Source organism: Aspergillus neoniger, assembly GCF_003184625.1.
Source record: "Aspergillus neoniger CBS 115656 unplaced genomic scaffold BO87scaffold_23, whole genome shotgun sequence".
NCBI classification, from domain to species: domain Eukaryota; kingdom Fungi; phylum Ascomycota; class Eurotiomycetes; order Eurotiales; family Aspergillaceae; genus Aspergillus; species Aspergillus neoniger.
Window position 1 is genome coordinate 127,100 of NW_020291151.1, and position 27,210 is coordinate 154,309.

The following is a 27,210-nucleotide window of genomic DNA, read 5'->3' on the forward strand; positions in this document are numbered from 1 at the left end:
GTCGTAATCTGATCCGTGGATGGGTCTGGATAAGAGTGATACTTAGAGTGACGACTGGGTGACAATGTGGCGGAAAGATAGAGTGATGTGATCTCATGGGAGAGAAGGAGGGAGGCAATCAGCTAGCCACCACCGGCCGGAGTGTACAGTTGTATACTACGTACGGGCTGTAGTATCCATCTTGTCGGCACCTTCCGAAACCTCCTCCGTGATGGGGATCATGAGCCTGGGCAGGGGGAGAGAACGGATTTTCCCAACAGACGTGGATAAATCATCGATAGGTCGTGCGTGAGAGGACGATCATCGAGATCCAACGCGGCCCACTCGAGCAAGTAGCAGTAGTAGTATCCATCTATTAGTAGGACTAGCAAGCAGCAAAAAGGTTCAGGTTGATACTCCAACCGCCAGGCCACTAGGGGAGGCTTGACTCCAAACTAGGGCGGGCTTAATTAATGCCGGACAGACGAATGGGATAGAATTAAGGTGAGAACCACCATGTTCTAGCGCTGGCGGGTCATCCAGATAATAGAGGAGCAACGAGACTAAGGGGAAGGATGGGAAGTTAAAGTTGTGGTGCCCTTGATTGATTGCTTGGATTGCTTTTGGATGCATTGCCTCTTCCGGTCAGCCCCATCCCCAATCCTCTCTCTCTTCTCCCTCTCTTTCTCTCTCTCTTCCCATTTCGCTTTCTTCTTTTTTTTACATCCTATTCCTCTCCCACTATTTGACTTCTTCTTTCCTCTTTTTCCATTTTTCTCTCTTCCGATTTATTTCCTATTGTTCTGCTGCGTGGTTGGTGGCTTCCACCCTCTAACTCTTACTCTTACCTTTGCCCTCCCCTCCCTTCCGCGTTCCTTCTCTTTGTTTCCTGCAATCACCCGGACACCGAACTGTTTGCTACCATCTTTATCATCTCCATCAGCGTTCCTCTGACTCAACATCCTCCCTCCTGTCATTTCTCTCCTCCCATCACCTCCCTTTCAGTGCGTGCTGGCTATGCGGATCGGGCCTCTCCGCCATCGGTGCCCATCTATCCGGTGCTGAACGACTTGACTGCAGTCGATGCCGGCCATCTCGACCCTCTACCGCTTGGGTTCTTCGATGCGAATCACACCATGGCACCTCCATACTCCAGTTCCCAGGCCGCCTTGACCGGCTATACTCCCTCCTTCCTGTCGCTGCAGGACCAGAACCCTCCACTCTCCGCCTACTCCATCCTAGGGACCGGACAATACCCCGATAGTGTCGCATATTGGCACAATCCATCCGCGCAACCCCAGCCGCCGCTACCTCCCGCCGCCGTCGCCGCCTCCTATCCGTCCGTGCCCCCAAAGGCTCAGTCGCTCCTTCAACCCACTTCTGATCAGAAGAAGCATAAGCGCACTCGCAGTGGCTGTTTCACCTGTCGATCCCGTCGCATCAAGTGCGACGAAGCACGTCCCGTCTGCGACAGATGTCGGAAGGGTAACCGCGACTGCGTCTATCCGTCAGCCACAGGTGCAGTAAAGTCAGGAACTCGTAATGTGTCCAAGCCCAGAGGATCACTGTTGCGTGGGAGTGAGACTTCCGGTCACCCGGGATCCGAGGACTTCCGCGTCTTGGAGCCCATCGCCGACGAGGATGAAGATGGAACTAGTGTCGGGTCAAGTACCCGACTGTCCCCAACAGCCGCACCCACATGGTCCAAACCCAAACTCCCCAGGAGACAAAGTGGTCAGTCTTTGAAGCAGCAGGGTGGAAAGCATGCTGTTGCGACCGACTCGGGTGGTGCACGAATCGAGCATAGTAATTCGCCGTCCCCGTCCTCGGATACGTCATCTAGATACGACTCGCTAAGCGCTCGGTCGGCCAGCGTCGGTGTCACCCTGCCCGAACCATACGGATCCACTCTGCCCAGTATAGCACATCTGCCCGACGACCTGCGATTTTATCTCAACTACCACCAAGAGTTCATCACGTACCGTCATTATTTCTTGAAACCGGTCAATGACCGGTTCGTTCATCAGAGTATCATTGAGCTGGCTTTGCAGTATGATCCCCTGCTGTATGCCGTGGTGGGGTTTTCTGCATATCACCACTGTGTTCAAAATAACAGTGGGAAGCTTTACACCTTTTTGAAATATTACAACTTCGCGTTGAAGCTCCTGCGCAAGTCCCTAGGCTCAGGTGAGCCGCATAATGAGGCGACCCTGATCACGGTGCTTGTCCTCACCACTTTCGAGGTAAGACATACAGCCTGTTTTTGTGCTTTTCAGAACCATACTGACTCGCCAGGAATCCGTCGGGGACTGGGTCAACCTTATTGGCCACCATCAGGCTGCTCATGCCTTGGTGCGGGAGATTCTAACGCCAGAGTCTGCCAACCTGAACGAGCTTCACAGCAACATCTTCGTCTGGTACGCCCGGTTCGACGTGGTAGCAGGGATCTTGGCCGGAAATGAGACGATACTAAGTCGTGACTGGTATATTGCGAAAGAGGAATATGATGCTCAGGAGGCCGCCCGCAATCCAAACGATGCCATGAAGCAATTGGCGTTGGCAAATTCGATCAACCGCCGGTTTGGCTTGGAAATGGCGTCGCTGTATGCGAAGTTGTCGCGTGGACTGATTCCTGTGAATGAGTTTATCGTCCAGAACGAACTGTTGGGACAGACCTTGGAAAGGGTACGGACCATCCTGGAATCGTTCAACGACTCTGAATACACCGTGCAGGAGTACCCCAATCGCGTCCCCTTGACCTCAGACGATGTCGTGGATCCGTATGTTCCTGGGGGGATGCACCACGGGCCCTTGTGGGAAGTCAACATGACGTGGGTTGACTACTACTCCACCAAGGCTATGTACAAGTATCAGTCACTTCTTTCGGTGAAGCAATCATCGGTGGAAGAACTGCAATCCCTTTCGGTAGAGCTGGTCCGGCTGATGGAGGCGGTTGATCGATGGCCGATGAAGGAAAGCGGATGCATCTTGGCGTTCAAGAACAGCATCGGGATGGCAGCCATGTTCTGTCCTCGCGACGAACGGTACATAATGTGGGCGCGGAGGAAGTTCGCTCAGCTGGAGCAAAGCGGGTAAGTATCGCCAATTAGGACGACACTAGATATCAGCTAACCGTGTTGGATTAGATACGTCGTTGCAGCCACATTCCGGGCGGCACTGGCAGCCTCGTGGCAAAAGCCCGAAGTCAATCGCTGGTGGTTGCCAGACGACGAGGGATACCCGAGCATCATCCGGGAAGTGCGAGCGATGACGGAAGAACGCACGAGCCACCCTCAAGATAACTTCCGTGAGGATGTCAGCCATATGAAGACGCTGTTTTGGAACATCAGCCTGGACGACACCTCCAGCGAGGGGAGTCCCGCATCGGTGAACACGGAAGGTCGATCATGACAGCCTGCTGTACCACTGCAGCTGGTTGCACAACAGACGCAGCATGTTTCACTGTGCATAACGAACGAGTACATACAAACACCTAAGCACAGCATGGGGTTCTACAGTAACGAATCCAACGATGATCCTTACCCTCCTCCACTCGGTCACGCATGGCCACCGCTACGCCTTAATGAATAATCACTGGTTGTCTGATGACCCAACCCACATTCTTTTGCTCTCGCAAGGTGACATGCATGACTGGAACGAATTGATACCCGGATACCACACGAGGATTGGCCTGGAGCAAGACATTGGATAGGAATCTGTCTACTTATTTACATACCTACTACATACATACCCATTGGATCATATACATGCGCTAGATACCCAATATACGGACTACACATCATACAGAACAATAAACACACTCTATACATATCCACCCTAAGAACCAGAACCAGCCTGACCTCTAGATAATCCAACTCTCCCCGGCACCTCAACAGCAGGAACCACCGTCTCCAAACCCCCTCTCAACTCCCCAATATTATCCGCAACCCCCATCTCCTCCCCCCACGGCAACGCATCCACATCCACCCCCCACCCCAACAAACACCTCAACACCACCCCAGCCCCAGCCTTACTCATCACCTCATTCATCTCCTTACACCTCTCATCACAACAACACTCCAAACACCCCTGCGGCATCACACACCCACACGCCTCAATCCGCCTGACAGCCCGTTCCAACAACACATCCACAAACTCAAACGCCTTCGCCGCAACCCCCGACCCACACGCTCCCCCCTTCGCATCATAAAACGTCAATCTCGCCGGCCTCTGTCTCGCAGGCGGATGCAGAATCTTCTGCAACTTCTGCTTATCCATCCCCCCGGACCCTTTTGCATCCTGTACAGCCATCTGCAACTTCCTCCCCAACTCCTTCTTCGCAACCTTACATTCCGTCCGCACGTCCCCGGGAGAAGAGACCACGAAAGTAGGTAATAGTGACAGGATCGCGTGCTCGGCTGCGTGTATCGCTGCTGCGATGTTGAGGTTTCTTGATGAGAGGATTTCCAGAGCTAGCGGGGGGATGTCGATCCACATTCCTTTCGTGTGGATGTCGATCGGGGGGTTGTTGTCCACGGGTACGGCGTCGAGGATGCGTCCTCGTTTGTCGATCTTGAAGAATCCGTAGACTACGGCGTGGATGAGGATCGAGCCGAAGTAGGCTTTACTTACTGTTACTGTTGTATTTGTGTTGGTGTTGTTGTTATTGGGTTGTGGAGTGGGGGTTGATTCTGAGGAAGAGTGTGAGTGGGTAGATGTAGAGAGAAGACGAATATTCTCCGTCTCGATGGGGTCGATGTCGGTGTAATCGCGTTGCTGGGTGGTATAATCCACATGGACGCGCGAGACACGGGCGAAGTACATCGATGTGTTGAGCTCGTGCACGAGATACGTCTGCCCCTGGTGGAGGAAGATACCCCCTTCGTAGATGGTGAAGAAGGCGCGGGAAGCTTCGACTTCTTCGAGGACGGCGTTGCGGGCGTTCGTCGTGTCTATGACGGCGAAGTGCTGGTCCTCGGTATCGCGGATGGCGATGGAGCGGGACGGGTTGGGAAGGAAGCGCGGGTGGGTGTGGTAGAGGGAGGGGATGTATTTATCTTGGAGGAGGCGGGATTCCAGGAGGGTGTGGAGTTGAGGACCGAAGTATACTTCGTCGATAGCAGGGGAGAGGGGTTTTTCGTAAGCGGCGCATTGGAGATGCGCTTCGAGGATGAGGTCGTTCGACAGGTCGATTTGCAGCTCTGTGTTTGGTTTCGTGAACAGTTCGTCTGGGTTACGCATGTAATGCTGGTCTGTGGCGTAGCGGTCTCCGACTAGGATGGAGAGCGAGTCCTTGTTCCGGCGGCCGGCGCGGCCGCTTTGTTGGCGGAGGTTGGAGATGGAGTAGGGGAATCCTAGGGTGATGACTGCGTCGAGGGAGCCGATGTCGACGCCTAGTTCGAGGGCATTGGTGGCTACGATGCCGAGGAGACGGCCCTCGAACATGTCCTTTTCGATATTGCGGCGGTCTTGCGGGCTGTAGCCGCCGCGGTAGCCCATGACCATGTTGGCGATTTCGGGACGGTCGAGGGCGGCGAGTTCGGTGCGCACGGCTTGGAGGAGGACTTCGCAGAGCTTGCGGATGCGGCAGAAGGCGATGACGCGGGCGCCGCGGAGGATGAGTTGGGAGAAGAGACGGGCTGTTTCGGAGACGCTGTCGGCGCGGCCGGAGGAGGGGTCGTTGGGGTCTTTGTAGGGGGTGTTCCAGCAGAGGAACTCCTTGCGGCCGGAGGGGGAGCCGTCGGAGTCGATGAGGTGGATGAATTGGGGGTCGACGCCGAAGATGGCGTGCATGTGTTGGGAAGGGTTGGCGACGGTGGCGGAGCAGGAGATGAATTGGACGGAGTGGTTGCCGACGGCGGCGCAGATACGGCGGAGACGACGCATGATGAAGGCGACGTGGGTGCCGAAGAGGCCGTCGTAGACGTGAAGTTCGTCGACGACGACGAATTTGAGGTTCTGGAGGAAGGTCCGCCAGGCGGCTTCTTGGGGGAGGATGGTGATGTGGAGCATGTCCGGGTTGGTGAAGATGATGCGGGCTTCGTCGCGGATGAGGTTGCGGTTGGACATGGGGGTGTCGCCGTCGAAGGTCTCGACGAGGGTGCCTTGGAGGCCGTCTATGAATTGGAGGAGCTCTTGCATGCTACGGCGCTGGTCTTGGGCTAGGGCTTTGGTTGGGAAGATGTATAGGCCGCGGGCGGAGGGGTTGTGTTCGAGTTCATGCAGCATGGGGACTTGGTAGATGAGGGATTTGCCGGAGCTGGTGGAGGTGGATACGATGACGTGGTGGCCGGCGTGGAGGTGGTTAATGGCTTCGGCTTGGTGGGAGTAGAATTGGGTGATGTTCTTGGTATTGTATAGGGCGTTGACGAGGTTCTGGGAGAGTGGGAAGGTGAGGTCGCCGTAGATGGCGGGCTGGGGGTCGAAGACTCGGTGGCCTTCGGGGACGATCTGCGCTGTGTACCAGTCCATTTGGCGGATCTCGTCCACAATTTCGGACATGGATTTGCGTTCTTTAGGGATTTGTTGTGGGAGGATGGAGGGTGCAGTGATGGGGGTATCGTCCTCCGGCGGCTGAGGAATCCAGGCGTGCTTTTCCGTCTCCAGTTTCTCGACTGGGTCGACGGCTTCGTCTTCGCACTGGACGAGAAAGGCGTCAATTGCATCAGTGAATTTCTTGTTTCGCTTCTCGATCAAGCCTAGCATTTGCTTCTGGCTGTACACCGGCATCTTCAGATCCTCGTTCTTCATGCGCCGCACGGGTTTGGTTGGCTCCCCGGTCTGCGGATGCCTCACTTGTCTCTTCAGATCTCCGTCTAGAAGCTCGAAGAGGAGTGTCTTTTTGGTGGGCATTCCCCCATCGCCGAGTGTATCCCTTCCATAGCCTAGTTGTGTTGCTTCCCGGTCTCCAGTCGTCATGACCTCCAGCTTGGCCTCATCGACATACTCGAAGCGCACTGCGCGTGGCACGAGGACTTTCACCCGCGCAACATCCTCCACGGTCAAATCCTGACCTTGCATTTGCGCCTGAACCGCATTCTTGATGTTGTCAAAAGTGGTAGCAAAGTGCTTTCGCGTGCAGCAGAAGGTGTACACGAGGTTCAGGGCGCGGTGTGTCCGGGCGAGGCTCTTGAATGCCTCCGGCCATGGGGCAGACGGAGTTCGCTTCGGTTGAGCGGGTTTGCGTTTTCCTTTGGAAGGTTTCTCTGCAGTTGAGCTAGCACTTGTGCTGTCTCCGATCTCCGGCGTCTCTGCCGGTGACTTCGAAGGGGGCTTGCGACGTTGCCTTTTCTTTGGCGCTGGGTCTGTCGACGCGCTGTTGGATATGGGGTCGGCATGCTCGGGGACATCTTGCTCTGGCTCTGGCTCATCTTGGGCTCGTTTCCGGCCCGATATAATATCTGCATTGTCCGCTTGTGTTTTCGAGCCGGCCATACTGACGCCACATTGTGGATGCGGTGGATGCGCGTTCTGATATCAATATTCGAGGTGAAGCAGGTTTCGGATGCGCAGAAACGCGATGTCACGTGCATCCAATATTACCTAAATGGGACGTCGGCCGATAGTCATTCATTTGGAGTACACAACAAGGCTAGTCGGACATGGTTAGTCAGGAATACTGGCCGAATGGCGCAATGGTAGCGCGTTTGTTTTCGGCACAAAAGGTTGCGCGTTCGAATCGCGTTTCGGTCGGATATACTTTTGCTGATTGTTTTTGCTTTTTGGGGAGGGATTATTCTCCGAAAGATAATCTTGCAATAGAAACGCCATTATTGATGTGGTCATTGTTTATGTGTAACGGTTTATGTGAGTATAAATAACTAAGATGCCACGACATCCGAGCGCATGGCCGGGTTTGCATGGGGACCAGGAATGGACATCTGGACTGTCAGTATGCAATATGGTGACTAGCTTAGTGTTTCTCTAATTAGAACTGCTGGTCAGACAGCGAACCACAGTTCCTCGTTAAGGAGCTCTGATCAAGTGTCAAGTGTCAGGTCGGCGAGTCTCTGTTTCAGTTCCAGTTGGGGAACGGTTCGCGCGCGCTAAGAATAACCCGTTTAGGGCTGTCAGGCGGCGATCATAGGAGGTGTTGTTATGCGGAATCCGGGGAAAAAGGGGTCCTGTTCTTGAGACCCTGAATGCTCATCATCACCTCCATCATCAGTATCCTTGTATCCTTCTCGTCCATCTCTATCCAGATATTGTCCGCTATTCCGGCCATCCCTCAAGATTCCATCCCACCCAACCACGACACTCCTTTGTCCCAAATATAGCATCCCAACAGCTTGTCTTCGTTTCCGCCCAAAATGTCGCTCTTGGCCAGGCGTGCCAAGGGTCTTTGCCTCCCTTGGCGTCTCAGTCTGACCCCCTGAAAAATTCCACCATTAATTCATCATGGCTGCCTGGTCGTTTCTATCACTTCGGCTGCTTTTCCTGTCGGTCTGGTTGTACTCTCCAACATAGCTGGATGGTCTTCCGTCAGACTCCCATTTCACCATGCGCAGTCACCACTTAACCGCCTTTCTGCTGCTCCTGTTACACAGTCAACGGGCCTACTCCGACCTGGGTATACAAGTCAACGATGCCGGTATGCCATAACCCACATGCGATGCCCAGCTACATGTCCTCTAACCATCATGTCAATAGACTCCCTCAAAAACGCCGGCTCCACCATCGCCGACCCATTGATGGTCTTCTACAAACAGAACCAAACCGAAGGCATCCCCGGCAAGCTCACCGACACCTGGTACATTGCGGGGGCCATGTTCATGACCCTGATTCAATTCTGGCAGGCCTCGGGCGTCGACACCTACAATTCCGTCGTGCAGCATGACCTGATGTTCCAAGCGGGAGAAAACTACGACTATTTCTCCTCCAACTACAGTCAATGGCTGGTACGACCTCCCACTCCCTCTTTCGATATCACCCAGTCCAATCCTAGCTAGCAGCTCGACTAACGATATCTCGATATCCACAGGGCAACGACGACCAAATGTTCTGGGGCCTCGCCGCCATCACCGCCTCAGAAACGGGCTTCCCCGAAGTCTCCGGCAAACCGTCATGGACGTCTCTCGCGCGCGCCGTCTTCAACATGCAAGTCAACCGCTGGGACGACACCGCCTGCGACGGCGGCATGCGCTGGCAGATCTGGCCCTACCAGGCCGGCTACACGATGAAGAACGCCATCTCGAACGGGGGGCTTTTCGAGCTGTCTGCCCGACTCGCCCGATTCACCAAGAACGATACGTATGCCGAATGGGCGGAGAAGATCTTCGACTGGTCGGAGACAACACCGCTCCTGAACACGAATGCCACGATCTGGAACGTGGCAGATAGTACATCCAACGAAGCCAACTGCAAGGACATTGGGAATAACCAGTGGACGTATAACTACGGGACGTATCTATCTGGTGCGGCGTTCATGTATAACTACGTACGTCCTCCACCCATCCCCACCTGCTTCTGCTTCTTCAAGGATCACACCCTAACAAAGAATAAATGGAATAGACGAACGGCTCCACCAAATGGGAAGAACGAGTAAACAACCTCCTCACCTCCATCACGACCAAATTCTTCCCCGAAAACTTCAACAACGGCACCGTCCTCTCGGAAGTAACCTGCGAACCGATCCTATCCTGCGACCGCAACCAGCTCGGCTTCAAGGGGTACGTGGCAATGTGGCTCGCATTCACGGCCCTCCTTGTCCCATCTACACACGACATCATCCTCCCCAAACTGCAAGGCTCCGCGGCAGCCATCTCGAAGCAGTGTTCGGGCACCGGCGACGGACAAGAGAATTTGTGCGGCGTGCGCTGGCACCAGGATACCTGGGATGGGAGCATGGGGTTGGAAGTGCAGATGAGTGCGTTGGGCGGGGTGACGGGGGCGTTGATGATGTTGGGGGATGGGAGTTCGGGACCGCAGACGATCGATGAGAACCCTGATGCGGCGGAACATCATATTGATACGAGTGAGGATGAGAAGGATCCGACGGCGAAGGAGAAAATTGAGACCGGGGATAGAGCGGGCGCGTGGATTTTGACGGTCCTGTTGGCTGGGTTGATGTTGGGTGCTGTGGGGTGGTTGGTTAAGGCGCAGTGATATCCCCCCCCACCCCCTTTTCCTTCTTTCTTTCTTTTTTCGTGGGGATCATTAGGGTGTATGTGTTTATGGGATGGGCTCGTGTATATGGGTTATGGACATATTGTACTGCTTGCTTCTTTTGGCAATTGTTGATTATTTGGCGAGACCTACTGCTTGCTGGACAGCCTTCTTCTATTCACATTAGTTAACTATACCATCGCAGGTCGATAGCACATATTCATTCCATCATTTGATATCAATATCTCAGAAATGTACCTAGTAGTCAGATGCTTTAAGTAGACACGGCCTGACATTAAGGCTATGTATGTAGTTAGTGTTAGATAGATATCAGATCGAGACACACTTATTAAAGATAGTAGTAGTAGCAGTAATATGAGCTATCATCCAACATGACACATCAAGTCGATACGTAACATAGTATATCAAACTGACTCGTACCTGCTGCTACACTGTACCAAATAGTGAGAATGATAGACAATGCATACACGCATGCAGACATCCCACCTGATCAACTCTGCATGATTTCTCATCTGATCGCGATAAGATTAGCTTAGCTTCGTTTGAATGTCGATCATGGAAGTACTACGTAACTTACTCCTTTGTACCTGAACTCTGCAGGCTAACTACTAAAGTACCTAGATCAGTCTATATTGTGGGTCATCCTCACCCCCTCTACTACGTAGTTAGTGCCTATTGTCTAAAGGATCATCGTCTGCAAACAGCATACAACTTAATATACTAGTAGTAGTAATAAATACCTCCTAAACCCAAGGAAAACATACACGAAGAGAATGGCTGTGTATACTAAAAAAAAAAGAAGATAAATGAAATAAACAAAAGAAAATAAAATAAATAGGTTGATGGTAATTCCCCCAAGCCACGCGCAAGACACACAACCCCGGTTTCTTGACTCCTCGGCCCAAATGCAAAATGCCAACCCATTTGGTTAATTTTTTTTTCTTTCCTATGTAGATGGTGTAGTAGTTCCTAGATTCTAGTCCGTTGATAGGGACTAGGACTGCTGCTGGTGATGGTGGTAGTCGTATTTAATTACTGGCGCTTTTTGAAGGTATCCAATAGACACGTTTGGGTGCTGCTGCTATCGCATGTTTATGCTCACTGGTATTCCTGGAGGTCGCGAACAACGCGGTATAGTTCTTTGGCGAGGTCTTCGCTTCCGGTCTACGGGGGGTCAGTCAGCTTTGATTTAGCTGTTGTAGGTAACGATGGGTGACTTACTCTGAGCAAGATCGGAACAGAGCGGCCACTTTCCAAACTGGCTAGGTTGATCTGCTTCGACTTGGGCTCCTTGCCCTGTCCATCACCAACCGTCATTCCCTTGAAGATGGGCGTGTTCAGCATCACGCGCAACACACCGTCTGCGCGCATGATCATGCGAGCTACCTTCTTGTCCTCTACTCCGTCCGTGACACGGACGTTGACCTTGAAGGTCCCAATGCCACGTTCTCTCCACTCCTTGTTTGTAAAGTGGAACAGCTTGGCTTTACATGAGAAGTATGTCTTCTCGTTCTCCTCACCAGTCTCGACTGCGCTTCATTAGCTCGATCTAATGATTCGAAATTCGATAGACCACTTACTCGGACGTTCGAAAAATCTCTCGTCCGTCTTGTCTTGCTCGAACTCCCCCGGGCCACTGTCACCGGCTTGTTCCTCATCTTCCTCCTTTTCTTCCTCGTCTTCGGGTGCCCCAAAAGCAGACGTCTTGGAGCCGCTCAGAACACTGGGAGCACTAGGGGAGGCAAAGCTCGTAAGTCCACCTGCGGGCTTGGCTGCCGCAAAGCCACCGCTGAACCCAGAGAAGCCAGACCCCAGCGCAGCAAATCCAGATGTGCCGGCTGCAGAAGCAAATCCAGTAGCAGCCGGCTGGGGAGAGTCCGTCGATGCCGGCGACTTGAAGACAGAGGGTGTGGAGCTTCCGAGGGAGCCAAAGGGCGATTGTTCCGAGCTGGCGAACGCGGCCAGACTTGACGCAGCAAAAGCAGTTGATGATGTGGCGGCAGCGGGTTTTGCTTCTTCTTCCTTGGCCTTCGCACCAATTGCCCCGAATGGTGAAACCGACGATGTATTCGCAAACGCACTGGTAATGGGAGCCTGCCAAGCACCGCAGCGTATCAGCTTCTATACTCAACATACCATAATACCATAGCACCTACCGATTCCTTCTCTCGCGCATCATCCGTATGTCTCTTCTTCTCGGGCTGTCCTTCGACTTCAGACTTTTCCGTCGAGGCCTCCTCCGCAGCATTCTGCTCCGCTTTCTCGCCCGAAGCACCGACTGTCGATTCATCCTTATCCAACTGATCCCTGCTCCTCTTCTTCTTCGGAACCGCAATATCCCGTGTCACTTCGTCTCCCTTCTGTAGCTGCGGGACTTCCACATCGACATCGGCATTTGCATTCTCCTCCTCGGAGTTCGAGTCGCGCGACCGCTTGCGACGGTGGCCTGCATCGTCTTCGTCCTTCTCCGGCTCATCCTCATCGAATGATCGCTTCCTGCCTCTGCTGCTGGCCCTGCTGGAGCTTCCTTCCTGCGTATTGCCGGTCATGTTGGCGTCGCCGTCCGTCGAGGTCTTGGGGGCCGAAGTGATCGAGGTTTCTTTTAATTTGTGGCGGACGGGGCGCTCACCGCCGTCGTTGTCGGATGCTTGCGAGTCGTCTGCAGCTGGACGTAAGAGTAGACCAATCAGCTATCACATACCTATTCGTCAAAACCATAGATAACATACCTTGACGCTCCAGCACTTCCTTCTTCGTCTCGTCTACTGATCCCACTCGTCAGTACAATCATCCAACCTAGAACCTTCCGCGACCGCAAACGAAGAAAAACTCAAATGGAGAGACAAAAAATATGTACCTTCCACCCCACCATTCCTCTGAGGATCCGCAGCCATCTTAATTTGAATTGAATCGATCCAATAAACAACGCTTGCCAGTGATGATATATCCGCGATATGACCGAAAGGAAGAATGTAGCAAGAAAATTGGGTGTGTGCTCACGCCGAGGACATGCGTTCTAGGCAAGCGATGGAAGCGAAACAACCGGGTCGAGTGTAGCCGATAAACGAACTCTGCAGGACAAGGTAAACAGAAGATGTTAGCCCTTTGGAATAAGTGCAAGCAGCTGCATAGGAATGCTAGCTCCCTTGCGATTGTAGAAAGACAGGTCAGGTTGGTTGGTTGGTTGGCCGGCCCGCGGACGCAATGCGAGGTTGCAAGCTTGCAGGACCATGCGATGTGCTCAGAGGAGGGGAGGGGAGGGGAAGGGCGAGCCAGCAGATCTACTGGGGACAGTACGAACAGAGATAAATAGATATCGTACAATTTTGAACGGAAATCAGTCTGGTCGGACGAGCCCGCAGTGATAGATAGCTAGCAGGCTATCAAGCAAGCAAAGCACTGAGGCTGAGGGGAACGTCAGAGAACGAACGGGGCAGCGGAGGGACGGGCAGGACGAACTGCAGAGAGAGGTGGAGAGAGGGAACAGATAGGTATCGGTATCTTAGACCCTTCTGCCTCTTCTATTTCTTCGTTTTCGCAAAGGAAAAGAGGGGAATGGAAAGGTGAAGGCGGCGTTGGGGGAACCCACGAAGTCGGAGGAACAGACAGACGCAAGCGGGTGACGGAGTGCTTTGTTGTCTCGCTCGGGCGGACAAGCTCGGTTTGCTGGTCGCTCCGGTCACCGCTCGCTCTCCACCCCGCAGCTACTATCTACCTACTATAGGGATGTTGGAACAGTGTTCTATTCGATTTGAACATACAAAACGCAAATGGGAAATCATCCGGAATTGATACAACACAGAAACCCACGCTGACTGACTGACTGACTGACTGACTGACTCCTCCGTCTTCATCCTCATCTTCATCTTCTCCTTCAGCTTGTCTCAAACCACATCGTCCCACCGACACATCTCCTCCTCATCCACCCTAACTGATAAAGCAGAGACACCCGATCGCAATATAAAACACAAACAGCGGATATACCGCAATGCCGACCCGGTTGCGCAACACGCCCGATCCACCCAGGATACTCACGCCCGCCGCCAGCGACCACGCAATCAGGACAAGATACACCGGTATGCGCGCAATAGTCGGGAGGCCAAAGGCACTGAGCAGAGAGGCAATAACCAGAGGGAAGAGCGTGTATCCGATGATACAAACCGACTGGAAGAACGAGCTATCGAAGGAAGAGAAAAGCATTAGCAATTGACCTCCATCCAACCAATATTGGAGAGAAAAAGAACATACATATTCCCACCAAGCAACTTAATCTGCAACGTCACGACCGCCTCTCCAATCCACACGATAGAGAAAACGCCCGAGAACACCAGCGACGACTGCTCATCCTTGGCGCGCATGGACAAGAACATACTCAGCAGGAGGCAGAAGATCAAGGGACCCCTAGAACCATCACTCGTTAGCACATTCCCTCCCCAAGTAAACAGAGAGTAAAAGAATCAACCCACCAAAGATCCCAATCCCTCAACCCCTCACTCATCCCACCCTGCAACACAACATCGGCATCCGGCCAGCGTCCTACCATGTTCCTCAGCCCACCCCCAAAGCCCGTAGCCTCACCTCTCTCCGCAGCACCAATTCCACCCCCGCCGCGCTGCAACATGCCCCCAATGAGGTACTTAGGCCACAACACCTGGCGCATCTTCTCCCAGACGGCCCGCAAGTCGCGCGACAGCGTCTCCCATACTGTCTCGTCGATGGTGCTCTGTGTCGCGCGGCGGTCTTCGCCGCCAATCGTGGACGTCAGGTAATTGCTGGAGAAGTTGCTTCCGCCGCCGCGGGCGGAGCTCGACGAGGCTTCGGGTTGGATGTTTCCGCGGAGAGGGGCGGTGTCGGAGGTGTCGTGGAGGGGGTCGTCGGCTTCGATGGCTGAAGTTTGAGACACATCATGTTAGTGAGGATGTATGTATTGTATAGGTACATGGGGTATGGGGTGGATGGATCGGAGACAAAGGGAAGGTAGGTAGCTAGGTAGCTAGGTCGGTAGGTAGTTGTTCACTCACCATCATCAGCTTCAATCACATCGTCGTCGAGGATGGATTCATCGTCGCGAATGTCCCCGTGGGTGTAGTGTGGTTGTACGCTGGCCATGGTGTTTGTACCTCTGGTTGGGTTTGGGGTGTCGCGGAAGTAGTAGTTGTAGTTAGTTGTGGTAGGTCACTGGGACATTGCCCGCTCCGGCTGACGTGGATTGCTTAGTAAATCGGACTGGGCTGGACAGACCGGCTGTACCCAGAGAATAGGATAGTAATCGCAAAGCGAGACAAGGTAACAGAACGTAGCAATGCAGCAAGCTGGAACTTCGGGTTTGGGGAAAGCTGGGCTGGCACGAGGCAGAGCAGCCCGTGTCGGAGAGGCTAGAGTGGCATTCCTTACGTACGCAAGCACGGGCTGAATCCGGCAGGCGGAAGAGCCCATCTGAAACATCAATTAACTGTCGATCGACACATCTATAACTGAACAATGATATTGTTTTGAAAAGGAATATATGCCAGAGATAGTTGAGTACTATGTTCATATTTCAAGTGTATTATACAATATGCCCTTCATCCCCCTCATCATGTGCTAGCTATGATACATCAACTTTTCTATAACGCCCGATTATGCTATGATTTGTACTGAATAGAGTGGAGACCATATTAGTTAGATCCACTTGGATGATGCAGAAGGATCCGGATGGCCCTCGGCAGATAGATAGGACTGAATCAATGAGGTGGAACTCAGGCGCTTGGGACTTCTCTCTCGGCGAGTCTGTTCATCTGCTCCGCCGTTGCTCCAACCAGAGTGTTCCGGAACTTCGGGATAATGCTCTTGTCAGAGTATTTCTTCAGAAGCTCGGCGTGGCGCTGCACCTCCTTGAAGGTCTCCGGGGGTACATGTTGCTTGACTTCCTTGACCGAGTCGAATAACCTTCGTGTCATGGTAAGCGCCTTAAGGGCATCTTCTCCTCTGATCGCGGCCGACGGGTTGGTCTTGGCTATCCGGGCCAGGTAGGACTGTCGAGACTTTTCTCCCAACAGCTCACTGGACACGGCTTCATCGAGGTCCCGAATTAGTGGACAGAGACGCTCTGCGGCAGAAGTGATAAGGCTGGCCTTCAGCTTCACTCCCAGGGCGCCGAGGTTGTTCGATTTCGCATCTGCCCCCGATCCAAGGCCAGCGAGGGACATCAGCAGATCCGGACTATCCTCCAGTGAATGGACCAAGTCGAGATATTGGGTTATTGACCGAGCATCGGGAAGCGCGGTGCCGTTGGCCATGAGATCCAGAAGCTCGTTGGCGTGTCTGAACACGTTGGGGTTTCTGCGGTCCCGAGTACATGAGGCCATGGATATGCGGAAGGTCTTTCCTTCTGTAGGTCCAGTGGGGTCTCGAGTCATATTGCGTACTACCTCCACAGATTCACGACTAGCCCGTGCAGCACGGAGGATGCGTAGGTACGCGTGGTAGCTAACCGCGTCAGGTACGACCTTGGGCTCATCTCCTTGCGTAAGGTACCGCCAGTATTCCTTTGCAGCGGCCGTCCCTTGGGTTATCGACAGGCAAGCTTTGAGAAGCATAGTCAGTTCCCTGTTTCCCACCTCAATGTACCGCGGAAGAGTTGCCTCATCCCACATCGAGAGCCTTGTCTTCGCAGGCGGTTTCACCGTGCCAACAACGGGGTCAAAAAGATGATCAAAATTCTCCTCGGCCTCCACATCCTCGATCTCCTCGGGTTCGGTATAGTGTAATCTGTCTCCCTCGTCGACGAAAGGGATATCGTCTTCCAAATCCGCATCATTGTGCGGAGAAGATACTCGCTTCTTTGCCGAAGTTGACTCTATCCTCTCCTTCGGGGGCTCTTCCGCGAAAATCGGAATACCGGCAGCTTGATTGTACAATGCGAACACGCACCAGACGTCGTGGTCACAGCTTGAGTTCTCCTGCAACATGTGGGCCATGGCGTGAGCCAGATAGTTGTCCATGGGCACCTGGCCCTTCTTCCATTGATAAACGATGTCGGCCCAAACCCGTTTGGCTTCCTGGATACCCTGAGCTCTCCTTTGCAGAAGCGGCTCAACTTCAACCTGTTTTCTTTCCGCCGTCTTGATGTTTCCCTTATACAACTCCGATGTTGCGGCCCTTGTACTGCCTGCAACAGCCCCTAACAATGTGGTATAGGTCATTAGATCCGGAGCTAGTTTGCCGGACTCCGGCAGTGCACCAGCAACCTCCCATAGAACCTCCATATCTCGATGCCACCAGCAGACCTTGAGCATTGCATTGGCGTGAATAATATGGGGTTCGACGTGGGAACCCTCGGCGTAGAGCGACATGTAGATTTTCGAGGCCAATTTCACCGGCTTGAAGCCTCTGATATCGAAGTTCTGGCTGAGACCGTTGAGGAAGATAGTGTAAGACCTCGAGTTCAGTTCCATACCTCGCTTTTTCATCTGTTATGATTCAAAACAAGCATATGGTCAGCCACAGAACAATAAAAACAAGAAGGGAGAAAGAAGAACATACATCATTCCAAGCTCTAAACGCAAGCTCCGGCTCCTTCTCACGCATAAGATACTCCAGCAGCCGATTAAAAGCCGGAATGGCTTTGAAACGTTTCTGATGGGCCACCTGAATGAGCTTCAGACCAAGCGCCAGGTGTCCATCTGCCAGACAACGGCGGACGCGCTCAGCCAGCGCATGTGGGTCACGCAACCATTTCAACTCTGCATTCAACACGGTGCGAGGAACGAGGTACCTCTGCGGCACCCATTCCCTCCGAACAAGCCGCCGCAGTAGCGTCCGTTTATCAAGCACTTCGTTTTCGTCCGTGGTGGAACTGGGTTCGAAGGACCTTCGTCTTCCATGAGAGTCTGCAGGCCGAGTCTCTCTTGCTTCGTGTTCCTCTTCCTTCTCACGAGGTGCAGTCTCCTCCCGCGAGGAACTGGCGGGTGAGCCCTCCGCGGCCACAGCCCCGTGCATCCGCCTCGCCTGCAGGCTCCCACCTCGCGCAGAGTGTCTCCATTGTGTCCCTATACGAGGTCCAGATTCCGCGATATGAAAGATAGATCGACTCGGGGTAGTCCGGAGCCATTGTGTGCGGAGAAGTGGTTTCATTGCCACGCTTCCGGACCGGAGAGCGGTGGCATTGCCGCAACGAAGCATCTAAGGCGGGGAACGAAAGACACGCTGTTCGATTGGTAGTGTAGAATCTGTACGTCTTGATAGGAGATATGGTCAAGGCAAGAGGTGTATTCCAACCCGTTTGCCACTAGATATCGTGGGAGCGTGAAGCGCGTAAACCGTAGGAAACTCGGAGGTCGGCGAAGAGAATTTTGGAGGGAGAGGCGACGACGCGGTGAAACAACCCTGAAAGGCAATATATAGAATGCAGATAAATTTCGAAAAAGATATAGCCCTTTCCCCCAATAACGTAAACGAACAAAGAAAAGAAGAGGAATGCGATAGAGAAAGCAAAGCACCAAAACCAGCCCCAAAGCGAGCGTCGACCTCCGAACAATCGCAAACTCCGCCGTATCGCATATCTGCCCACTAGAACCGATAAGGTTAGTGTACTCTATCCCCTCAAACTAGTAAGTAACTCCGCTCCGGTCTCAAGAGAGAACACTGTCAGCCTCAGGCATCAACTTGCGCATAACCGCCGCCAGCCTCAGGCAACATGCAGGAACTAAAGTATGCACGCATCCATGACTAGACCCAACGCCTCTAGCTCAGCTAGCAACGTAGCTCAGAAGCTAGCTAGTCAGCCTAGATACCGACAGAATGGTCAGCCTTACACCGCTAGAAATTTTCAATCCCTAGCGGCCTGAGCTTAGGCATCCCATAAGGAGGGGGAGGGTAAGAGAGGAAGGAAGAGGAAGAGGAGGCTATTGTGCAGCGGGCAAGTATCTAACCGGTCCCTGCCTTTGCCCCCCGTCGCCTTCCCCCCTCCCCCCATCCACCCTCCCCAATAACGGCCGCTAAGGCAGCCAGGAACCAACAACAAGGCTAGTAGCCTAACCTAAAGCTGGTCTGGGGTTCAGGTACAGCCTAGTACTTAGTCTCCCAGAAAGGGTTACAGGTACCAGGTACTACACTGGTACTCACTAGTAACCTTGCCGGGGAAGCCCGCGACTAGTTCAACCAGAACCAGAGTTATCCTCTCTCTCTCAGGTAAGAGGAGGGTATGTAAATTATTCGGATCTCGCCTAAGGCCAGAAATAGATAGCTCCAACTTTACTTTCTACTTTACCCTCCTCCCCGTGGTATGTATGTTCTTGATAAGTTTAATCTCAACCGAAGTATGCGTCGAAGGTTCCATGCCCTGCTGATCCATCACCACAGGTTGATAGTTTAGAGCGAGTAATGTATCGACGGACATGCTACTGATTGAATCTCACCGACATTGCATGATTTCTAAAAGCCCTCCACGCAGACTTTGTTAGTCCCTTTCTGCGGCAATAGTCATTCCACTAGTCGCCTTATTGCCACCGTGCGGGATGCACGCTCGTCGACTAGAGTTAAACGGATTGCTATTCATCCCTGAAAGATCTACCACATGCGAGTCAATATACAGAAAGAGGCCCCGAAGCCCTCTGCAGAGTCCAGAACCGCTAATGCACGATCTGCATTGCAGATTGTCCGGCCGTCGAAGCAATGCCCACGTTTCCCGGGAATTACAAGAATAGTTTCCTCCATCATGCAGGGGCATGGAGCTATGCGCCCTTCTTCTCCGTCCACGCCGGCACCTTGCGGTACCCCCGATTCGGTCGAATTGCAGGCGTAGTTGCATAAAACAAAGTATCCACAGAACAGTCGAACCATTGTCATTTCACTCGAAGTAATTTACCCACTATCTTCCCACCTGCAGCCACGAGACCGGCGGCTTTCGCCTTCCAATCAATCTCGCAGCCTCCCAGGTGATCCACTCGAAGATAGAGGTCGGGAGAAAGGAAAAGAACCATGTGCATCAGAATCCGAAGACTTCCGCCACCAGACTACAGACCCGGATCGGTCTGCAGAGCAAAAGAACATGGACAAGAATATTGCACAATTTCGGGGACCAAAAACCCAGGGTAACATAATTTGGTCGGAACACATCAGCAAAAGTGGAAAAGGACGCGGACACAGTGAATAGGAATCACAAAAGAGAAAAATCACAAGAATCATAGCAGTAAGCCACATACAACACAGGGGAACGTTTAGTAAAAACAGTTGCCGCATAGTTCACAGGAAATGGTAGAAAAGCTAGTTAATGCAGACGGTCCCGCCAGATATCCCAAGTCGTAATCCCTTGGCCGGGAATGGCGTAGGGAAGAAAGAAAAAGAAAAGACAACAACCCCCCTCGATTATCCTTTTTCCCCCATGCGATCTAATTCAAAAAAACATAACTGGGACAAAGTGTAAGTCGCAAGGCCACTCTTTTGACTGGAGCAATCAAGGCCAAAAATTGGTATCATGTGCGCAGGAACTTAGAGAATTAGATCCGGGGATGGCGATACGGGATTAGGAGATATTGTATTAGAACATGCAACCTGAAAGAAGTAAGGGAAGCTGGGCATCTATTGCGGGTAGCTGGTCGATTGGTTTTCTGCGAAGCCGTCATCGATCAGCTACAGACCTTATAGCAATAGATCCAAAGACCTCCTTCTCAACCTTTCTTGAGCTCTTGCAGCCGGGTATGGTGGTCGTGTGTCCCTTTTTGTTTCTTCTTTTCTTTCTTTTGTGTGGGGGTGGTTTCTTTCATGTCGCGTGCGAGACTTGCTCATGACCCGGTGCCGAGAAGGCAAACATAACAAAGGACTGACTACTTACGTGGCTGGTACACTTGACCGGTCTGTCCATAAGGGGAATGAGGGTAGTTTGGCGGGTATGCCATCTGCCCATTGCCCTGATACACCATACCTCCAGCTCCAGCTCCGTACTGCCCCGGTACCTGACCGTCGGCAGGTTGATATCCAATGGGAGGTAATTGAGGACGAACACCACCAGGGTAGGCAGGTGGTTGTCCAGCCTGGGCGGGATCCGCCGGGTTGGGTGCGTCGACCTGGTTGGCCTGGGCAGCTTGAGCAGCGGCAGCACGCTCGCGCTCCTCAGCAGCCTTGCGCTGGGCCTCTTCCTCCTTCTTCCGAGCCTTCCACTCTTTGCGGATCTCCTTGAACTCTGTACATTGGATCAGTTAGCATGATGAGATGCAACATATAGGCAGTAGAAAGGAATGTATGTGGGAAGGGGGCAGAGTGGGTGTTTGAGAGTCATGGTGGGGATGGGACAGGAAGCAGCACGAGCCGATGGTCGGAACAAGTCAGGAGCGATAGACAGGAGCTACTGAGTCGTCGAAGACGCTTAACCTCCGCACCGGCTTGTCACGCTACTGCGATCCGCGGCGCTAAGGTAGTGTAACATGACTAGCGCGTGCCACCCGCACTAGCCCCATCCAGAGTTTCGCGACCAACAAAAACAACAGATGCGAGCTGGCGGACCAACTTGCAAACACGCGCAAATGAACGAGCAACAAACTCACCTTCGGGAGTGCGCTTGGCGCCATGGGACTGCATCGTGACGTGGGCGTTCAGATGGTTCAGCGTACCATACGCCTTCTCACATCCGTTCCACCCACACTTGTACATCCGCTCGATCTCCTCATACCGACGACGGGGCCGCTTGTGCTGCTGCGCGCCAGGGATGGGAACAAAGGAGTATACCTAGAGAAAGCATGTGGATGAGCCTGGGATCTTTTTATGCCAAAAACAGATGAAAAAGCGCGCCGCTTCCCACGTCCCGCGAGGCAGCCTTCGTAGCTAGAAAGCCCCCTGACCTCCACCTCGCTGGGACGTCCAAGTCAACAAACCAACGCAAGTGCGCAGCCCTTGGAAACAGACGCCAAAATCATCAAAAACATACCTGGCCAGGGCGCGGCCCTGCGGTCGCAGCAGGGGAGGCGGGACCAACCGTTGTGGCAGGAGTGGTATAAGGTCCAGGCAGACCGTGTTGATGTTGTCCATACCCATGCGACCATTCCGGACGCGTATACATCTGAGGCGGCGGCGGGGGATGCCCCTGGTATTGTGCCATATCGTGACCCTGGGGCTGGTAGGGAGAGTAGGGAGGAGGATAGGTGGGGCTGGATGCCGCGATTGAGGGATCTATAGGAACGGCCGCGTCAGACTTCAGGTTCGTGTGATTGCGATGGTCATGGTGCTGCCCATCACTGAGGGTGTGCATGGACGGACTTGTTGCTTGAGCCATACCTGCCGCTCCACCGGCTTGGGTGTTGGGCGCGTGGTGGTATTGAGGCGGGCGGCCGATGTACTCGTGGTAAGCAGGAGAGCGCGCGGCGGGCGGCTGATTCAGACCGTAGTCTGACTGCGGCGTGTTGGAGGACGAAATATTGGCGGCGGGGCGGACCTCGGGTTGAGGAGTGTACTGAGGAGTAGGGCGGACCTCAGTCTGAGGGGTGTATTGAGCAGTGGCAGCAGCAGAAGCCTGGTCTGCAACTGGGAGTTCAGAATGGGTCGCAGCAGACGGTGGATATGGATAATGCGAACCTGACTGCGCGTACTCCGAGGCAGGTCTGTTGTCCATATAATACAATTTTCGCCGCGAACGGGGGGGTTTGAGAGATCCCTGACAATCCTCCAAAAAGAAAAGAAAGAAAACTAAACACGCGAGCCTATACAGACGCGTCGAGAGAACACAATGAGCTTGGTGATTTTCACAAGAAAGGAATGAAAAAGTGATGTTGTAGTGATGGAATGGGAGGGGAGAAGGAAGAATTGCTTTCTAACAGCAGAGAAGATCAGGATGGGGGTGGTTAGATCCTCGTTCTTCTTTTCCTTCTTTTCTTTTTCTTTTCTCTTCCCTCCCTCTTCTCTTTTTCTTTTTTTCTTTTTTTTTCTCTTGTTGGAACGTACTATTTAGTGAATTCAGGATAGAAGACCGAAGTGATTAATGGAAGTTTCCACACCAGGTCCTGCACGTCCTGAAATGGGCGCGTTGTGTTGTAAGGAAGACGGAAAGTGAAGTGGAACAGAGAAGAAAGAACCAACGCGTGATCTGGCGCGTATGGATTTCTGGACTCTCTTTTTTTTTTTCAATACACTGACAAAGTGTGAAAGAGAGCGCGAGCGGAGAAGGGTCGCAAGAAAAGAAGAAGAAGAATGGTAGGTATAATGGAGAAAAGAAAATGATAAAAAGGGAAGAAAAAATAATGTATCGCAAATAAGGACCAGGGAAACCGAGACGAGGTATTTGGTCTTTCGGGGGAAAAAGTAGCGCTGGATCGTGATGCTTAATTGCCTTAGTCGCCTGTTAGGGTGACGGAGAATGGTCTTGCAGGTGGCGGTAAGCACGCACGACAGCACGAGGAACCCGCGGGAGGATGGAAAGGGACGGTCCTGTCTGCGCTCGGGCAAGCTTTGGGTTGGAGGGGAAAGGGAGGGGAGGGGGGGGGGGGAGGGTTTAGAAAGCAGCCAGGGCAGGGCCAAAATAGTCTCTTTGGCCGGGACGAACAAAAACGAGTAATAATCAAATAAGATTCCACCAGGTCAAATCCGCGATAGCGCTAAGGAAAGCGATGCCTCGATCTAGGTGGCAACGCAAGTAGCACAGTCACCCTAAATTCAAGACGGAGGAAAAAATGGTTCGATTACTACCCGGAAAAAGAGAGACCTGGGCAGAGGACGCGGCCTAAAAGGCTTCGGACAGACACAGCAAAGAGGCTTTTCGGCAGGAGGAAAAACGCAAGTTAGAGAGAAGCACCTCGTGGGATCCGAGGATACGGTGGAGCGCGCGTGGGCCCCGTAATTTTTCAACTCCCTTATGGAGTAGGGAATAGTAAAGTAAAGTAGGGAAGAACAAAAGAAATAAAATAAGATAAAAAAAAAAAAGGGAGCTGGAGGCAAAAAAAGAAAAAGAAAAAAAAGAGATAAAAAAAATGTTGTGGTGGTGGTGGTGCACTCACTGTAGGGGGAAGCCGGTACTCATTGGTAACATGTAGGTAATAGAAAACCACCATGAAAGGAGGGGGCCGGTATTGGTAATGTAATGCTGGTGTTATTGGAGGGGGCTTCCCGGAGCATTAATTCTGATTGGTTCTTTATTTTCGCCCTTGGAGCGGAGTGCTGCCGCTTTGTGGTGACGGGTCCGTTAGCCAGTAAGTACAGCTTGACCCACTCAACTTTTTTCGATGAATTATCAGGGCTCAAAAAGAGTGGTCGTTGTAATGCTTTCTCTTTCAATTAGTTATCTTTTTTCCCCATTGCCTCTGATTCCCTCTTTCTGTCTTTCCCTTTTGCTGGTGGTTGGCCTTTCTCTGGCCCCTTCCCCTCAGTTGTTCGGGTTGTCGACCGGAGTATTGTGGTTATTCTTTCGTAACCCGGCTAAGCTTTCCTTGTCTGAAGGTGCTTTTTTCTCCTGTTGTTGTCGTCCTATTTTCTTTTTTATCTTTCTCTACTATTTTACCTTTCTGGCTTGCCTTCCTCGAGCGGAATACTCCGCCAACAGTTGTGGCGAATCCCAAAGGAGGGATGATTTAATAATAATAATAATAATAATAAGTAAAATAAAGAAAAAAGTAGAATAAAAAAAAGTAGAATAAATAATATATGGTAAGAAGAAAAGAAAAGAGAAAAAAAGGAAAAAGTAAAATTGAATCAAAAGAGAGAAAAAGAAGAAAAATAAGATAAAAAAAATAAAAAAGATTGAAATTTTGGGAATTCAACAACCCCCTTTTCCAACTGTACCTCTACTAATCCTCCTATCTTTTTCAAATACCTCCTGCCTACCTACCTATCAACCCCACCTTGAGTTGTTCCGTTATGAAGTGCGCAAGTTTCTGCGTGGGAAGATGTGATGTTGATGTTGATAATCAGACCTAGAACATTTAAGATGTTGATATACTAGACTACTACTAGTAACTTATGATAGTGGTTTAGAGCTTGGATAGTCTACCCGCGATTCGGGACGGACGGTGCGCGTCTCGAGTTTGGTCGCAGGGAGACTGTCGTGAACCTAGCGTATGCGCCCGTGGATACCAACCAAGATCGTTGGTCAACGTCCCGGCTGCGGGAGTAGGTAATTCGACCTTAGAGCCTTAGTGAGCCAAACGACGATGGGCTAGGGATGGCGTGCCCGAGGAACGGCTTGGAACGGTCTGCGAAAAGACTCAAAGCTAGTGAGAAAGTAGGCGTAGCGCAAATCGGGGGGAAGCGAAGGCCGCGTGCAGGGTCCGTACAGTAAAGTATAGTGGAGGCTCGACAAGAGGGCTGGGCTGTCTTGTCTGTCTGTCTGTCTGTCCAGAGTGACAAGAAAGGGGAATGAGTGGCGCGAGTTTAATGGGTAGTAAGCGGGTAAAGTCAATATCACCAATGTATTATAAATCCTCGATACTAACAATAGCAGCGATTTATATTGAAAAGAGAATATCAATGGTAAGGGGACGGCGGTTGATGCCGGCGATGGTAGCTTCTGGCACGGTCAGGGAAATAATATTAGAATAATCATAAATTAAAAAAATATGAGAGACTTGATCGCAAAAGTCAAGTAGTAGAGTTGTGGAGGGGGGTGGGAAAAGAGGAAGAGGGGAGGGAGGGAGAGGAAGAGGAGGGGGGGAAGTGGGTGGAACAGGCGCAGAATTGGCTGCTGCTACTGGTGGGAATAAGGGAGAGAGGGAAACGAAAAATATTACCAGCCGTATCCGCAGAGTTGCAAGTCGGTCACCTGTTGCGGTACGGCCGACCTTCAGGGGGAGAACAAGAACAACAAACCGAAGTATGCCCGTGGGCTCGCCAATCACAAGCACGTTTTGCAGTGGAGTCACTTCATGACCTGAGATAACTCCAGCTTCCTTCTCCATATTACTCCGTTCTGTCGCTTCTAATCGGAAGACTTCCTCTCACAGTCCCAGAAACAATGGTACAAAGTACTTACTCCCCTGTATTGGGAACCAGTCTCCGATGAGCCCTCCGACCTAGCCCAAAATCGAGAGATTTTGCGCGTTCGTTAGCCCCCTTCAGACCTGCAACTACGGTAGAGCGGATCAGTCAGATGTATGCAGTATAAAGTGTCTAGTATCTAAGTAGGAGGATGGTGTAACCAGTCGAATCCTTATCTTTTGCGCAAGTCAGGAACGCGTCAGTGGGGAACACGAGGGTCTCAGTCCAATCGACATACGGAGGGTATCAGACCTTCAGGCTAATTAGGTTCGATGCCAAACAGCCTTTAGACGTATAGGCAACGCTAGTGAGCATGTTATTCATATGCCAAAGGGTATCTAGTTACTTAAGATTAGATCGTGAAGAAGGATGATGGTTAAAGTATGCTATCAAAAGCGTTAGACGATCTTCCGATGCCCGTAAGAACAGGCATGTTGTAAGGCCAGAGACCAGAAGAGCAGAGAGACAAGCCAAGATCGTTCACTCAGCATTATCGGCTTGAGCGTTCCGTTGACTGTTGTACTTTTGCTGGCTGCTAGTAACTACTGAACCAGTAGGTAGGTGTCTACTAAGTGCCTTGGTATGTCTTTCAGGGGTACCACCCTCCAGGAGCACTACGATATCTCGCGAATGATATATGCAGAGTCGAGACATGCTTAGAGGGATGCAAGTAATTCCTGTCCACGATGTAATGGCCATTGGCAATTAGAAATCAATGATATAACCCAGGTTCGGAAATATGATCATTATTATGATCGTACGTATGGTTGCATCTAGGGGTGCGACTCCTCGGCTCAGAACTGGGAAAATTACCCCAAGACAGTCGCAAGTGTATTCCGAAGTATTATAAATACTGTCATGTCTTTCAGCACGTATTCATCGCCACAGACATGCGGTCCTGAACAAGCACAAGGTTGAACATCGCAGGTAATGCATCGAAAACGTGATAAGACGACCAAATCAACCGGCCGATGCAGAAGCGAGATGCCGGCACTAGTACTCCGGAAGCAGCAACAATCATAGCCAATGCTCAACGTTGGTTAATATTACTCTACCAACCCTACCAGGGCCATACAGAAAAGGGTGAGCTAGTGAGCTAGTTCTTGATAGGAAGGCCAGGCGTGAGGGTGGGGAGAAGGGGGACGTGAGAAAAATGCAAGGCTCCAATCTCGG

At 52.1% G+C, this 27,210-nt stretch overlaps 8 protein-coding genes and 1 non-coding gene across 9 annotated transcripts; 4 read left to right on the forward strand and 5 right to left on the reverse strand.

Annotated features, from left to right (window-relative positions):
• The first annotated feature begins 453 nt into the window (after nt 1–453).
• BO87DRAFT_102754 (uncharacterized protein) lies at nt 454–1,024 on the forward strand. Its single transcript, XM_025617803.1, has one exon. It carries the CDS (start codon nt 607–609, stop codon nt 931–933), a length of 327 nt encoding a protein of 108 aa, XP_025478021.1. The 5' UTR covers nt 454–606; the 3' UTR covers nt 934–1,024.
• BO87DRAFT_362394 (Zn(II)2Cys6 transcription factor) lies at nt 719–3,849 on the forward strand. Its single transcript, XM_025621631.1, has 3 exons — nt 719–2,222; nt 2,275–3,071; nt 3,126–3,849. The coding sequence occupies exons 1-3, from the start codon at nt 1,116–1,118 to the stop codon at nt 3,388–3,390; spliced, it is 2,169 nt and encodes a 722-aa protein (XP_025478022.1). The 5' UTR covers nt 719–1,115; the 3' UTR covers nt 3,391–3,849.
• Nucleotides 3,817–7,413, reverse strand: BO87DRAFT_362399 (ATP-dependent 3'-5' DNA helicase; the record flags this gene model as incomplete). Its single annotated transcript, XM_025621632.1, has 1 exon — nt 3,817–7,413. One exon carries the CDS (start codon nt 7,411–7,413, stop codon nt 3,817–3,819), a length of 3,597 nt encoding a protein of 1,198 aa, XP_025478023.1.
• A 186-nt stretch (nt 7,414–7,599) lies between these two features.
• On the forward strand, nt 7,600–7,671 carry BO87DRAFT_t169. Its single transcript has one exon. It is a non-coding gene; the product is annotated as a tRNA-Arg (tRNA).
• A 477-nt stretch (nt 7,672–8,148) lies between these two features.
• Nucleotides 8,149–10,323, forward strand: BO87DRAFT_362401 (glycoside hydrolase family 76 protein). Its single transcript, XM_025621633.1, has 4 exons — nt 8,149–8,569; nt 8,629–8,876; nt 8,960–9,415; nt 9,490–10,323. The coding sequence occupies exons 1-4, from the start codon at nt 8,479–8,481 to the stop codon at nt 10,081–10,083; spliced, it is 1,389 nt and encodes a 462-aa protein (XP_025478024.1). The 5' UTR covers nt 8,149–8,478; the 3' UTR covers nt 10,084–10,323.
• Nucleotides 10,324–11,202: 879 nt separating this feature from the next.
• BO87DRAFT_388174 (nuclear protein export protein Yrb2) lies at nt 11,203–12,998 on the reverse strand (the record flags this gene model as incomplete). Its single annotated transcript, XM_025624843.1, has 6 exons — nt 11,203–11,268; nt 11,326–11,633; nt 11,685–12,198; nt 12,261–12,769; nt 12,834–12,869; nt 12,962–12,998. The coding sequence occupies 6 exons, from the start codon at nt 12,996–12,998 to the stop codon at nt 11,203–11,205; spliced, it is 1,470 nt and encodes a 489-aa protein (XP_025478025.1).
• An 835-nt stretch (nt 12,999–13,833) lies between these two features.
• BO87DRAFT_362406 (Yip1 domain protein) lies at nt 13,834–15,443 on the reverse strand. Its single transcript, XM_025621634.1, has 4 exons — nt 15,126–15,443; nt 14,571–14,991; nt 14,353–14,505; nt 13,834–14,281 (listed from the first exon to the last, which is right to left on the reverse strand). Exons 1-4 carry the CDS (start codon nt 15,211–15,213, stop codon nt 14,032–14,034), a joined length of 912 nt encoding a protein of 303 aa, XP_025478026.1. The 5' UTR covers nt 15,214–15,443; the 3' UTR covers nt 13,834–14,031.
• A 399-nt stretch (nt 15,444–15,842) lies between these two features.
• Nucleotides 15,843–18,267, reverse strand: BO87DRAFT_312582 (pentatricopeptide repeat-containing protein; the record flags this gene model as incomplete). Its single annotated transcript, XM_025619584.1, has 2 exons — nt 15,843–17,555; nt 17,629–18,267. 2 exons carry the CDS (start codon nt 18,265–18,267, stop codon nt 15,843–15,845), a joined length of 2,352 nt encoding a protein of 783 aa, XP_025478027.1.
• A 2,642-nt stretch (nt 18,268–20,909) lies between these two features.
• BO87DRAFT_312388 (putative C2H2 transcription factor (Con7)) lies at nt 20,910–22,687 on the reverse strand (the record flags this gene model as incomplete). The annotated part of the gene is made up of 3 exons (XM_025619576.1): nt 20,910–21,265; nt 21,627–21,807; nt 22,007–22,687. The coding sequence occupies 3 exons, from the start codon at nt 22,685–22,687 to the stop codon at nt 20,910–20,912; spliced, it is 1,218 nt and encodes a 405-aa protein (XP_025478028.1).
• Between the last annotated feature and the right edge of the window lie 4,523 nt (nt 22,688–27,210).

What these genes read in the sequence shown, in the direction of transcription:
- BO87DRAFT_102754 (XM_025617803.1), top strand. Translation starts at nt 607, where the DNA reads ATGCATTGCCTCTTCCGGTCAGCCCCATCCCCAATCCTCTCTCTCTTC.
- BO87DRAFT_362394 (XM_025621631.1), top strand. Translation starts at nt 1,116, where the DNA reads ATGGCACCTCCATACTCCAGTTCCCAGGCCGCCTTGACCGGCTATACT. An exon ending in TTGTCCTCACCACTTTCGAG is followed by an intron (nt 2,223 to 2,274) that starts GTAAGACATACA and finishes CTGACTCGCCAG; the next exon opens with GAATCCGTCGGGGACTGGGT. An exon ending in GCTCAGCTGGAGCAAAGCGG is followed by an intron (nt 3,072 to 3,125) that starts GTAAGTATCGCC and finishes GTGTTGGATTAG; the next exon opens with ATACGTCGTTGCAGCCACAT.
- BO87DRAFT_362401 (XM_025621633.1), top strand. Translation starts at nt 8,479, where the DNA reads ATGCGCAGTCACCACTTAACCGCCTTTCTGCTGCTCCTGTTACACAGT. An exon ending in CCAACTACAGTCAATGGCTG is followed by an intron (nt 8,877 to 8,959) that starts GTACGACCTCCC and finishes CGATATCCACAG; the next exon opens with GGCAACGACGACCAAATGTT. An exon ending in CGGCGTTCATGTATAACTAC is followed by an intron (nt 9,416 to 9,489) that starts GTACGTCCTCCA and finishes TAAATGGAATAG; the next exon opens with ACGAACGGCTCCACCAAATG.
- BO87DRAFT_362406 (XM_025621634.1), bottom strand. Translation starts at nt 15,213, where the DNA reads ATGGCCAGCGTACAACCACACTACACCCACGGGGACATTCGCGACGAT. An exon ending in TGTGATTGAAGCTGATGATG is followed by an intron (nt 14,992 to 15,125) that starts GTGAGTGAACAA and finishes CTCAAACTTCAG; the next exon opens with CCATCGAAGCCGACGACCCC. An exon ending in TTGAGGGATTGGGATCTTTG is followed by an intron (nt 14,506 to 14,570) that starts GTGGGTTGATTC and finishes TGATGGTTCTAG; the next exon opens with GGGTCCCTTGATCTTCTGCC.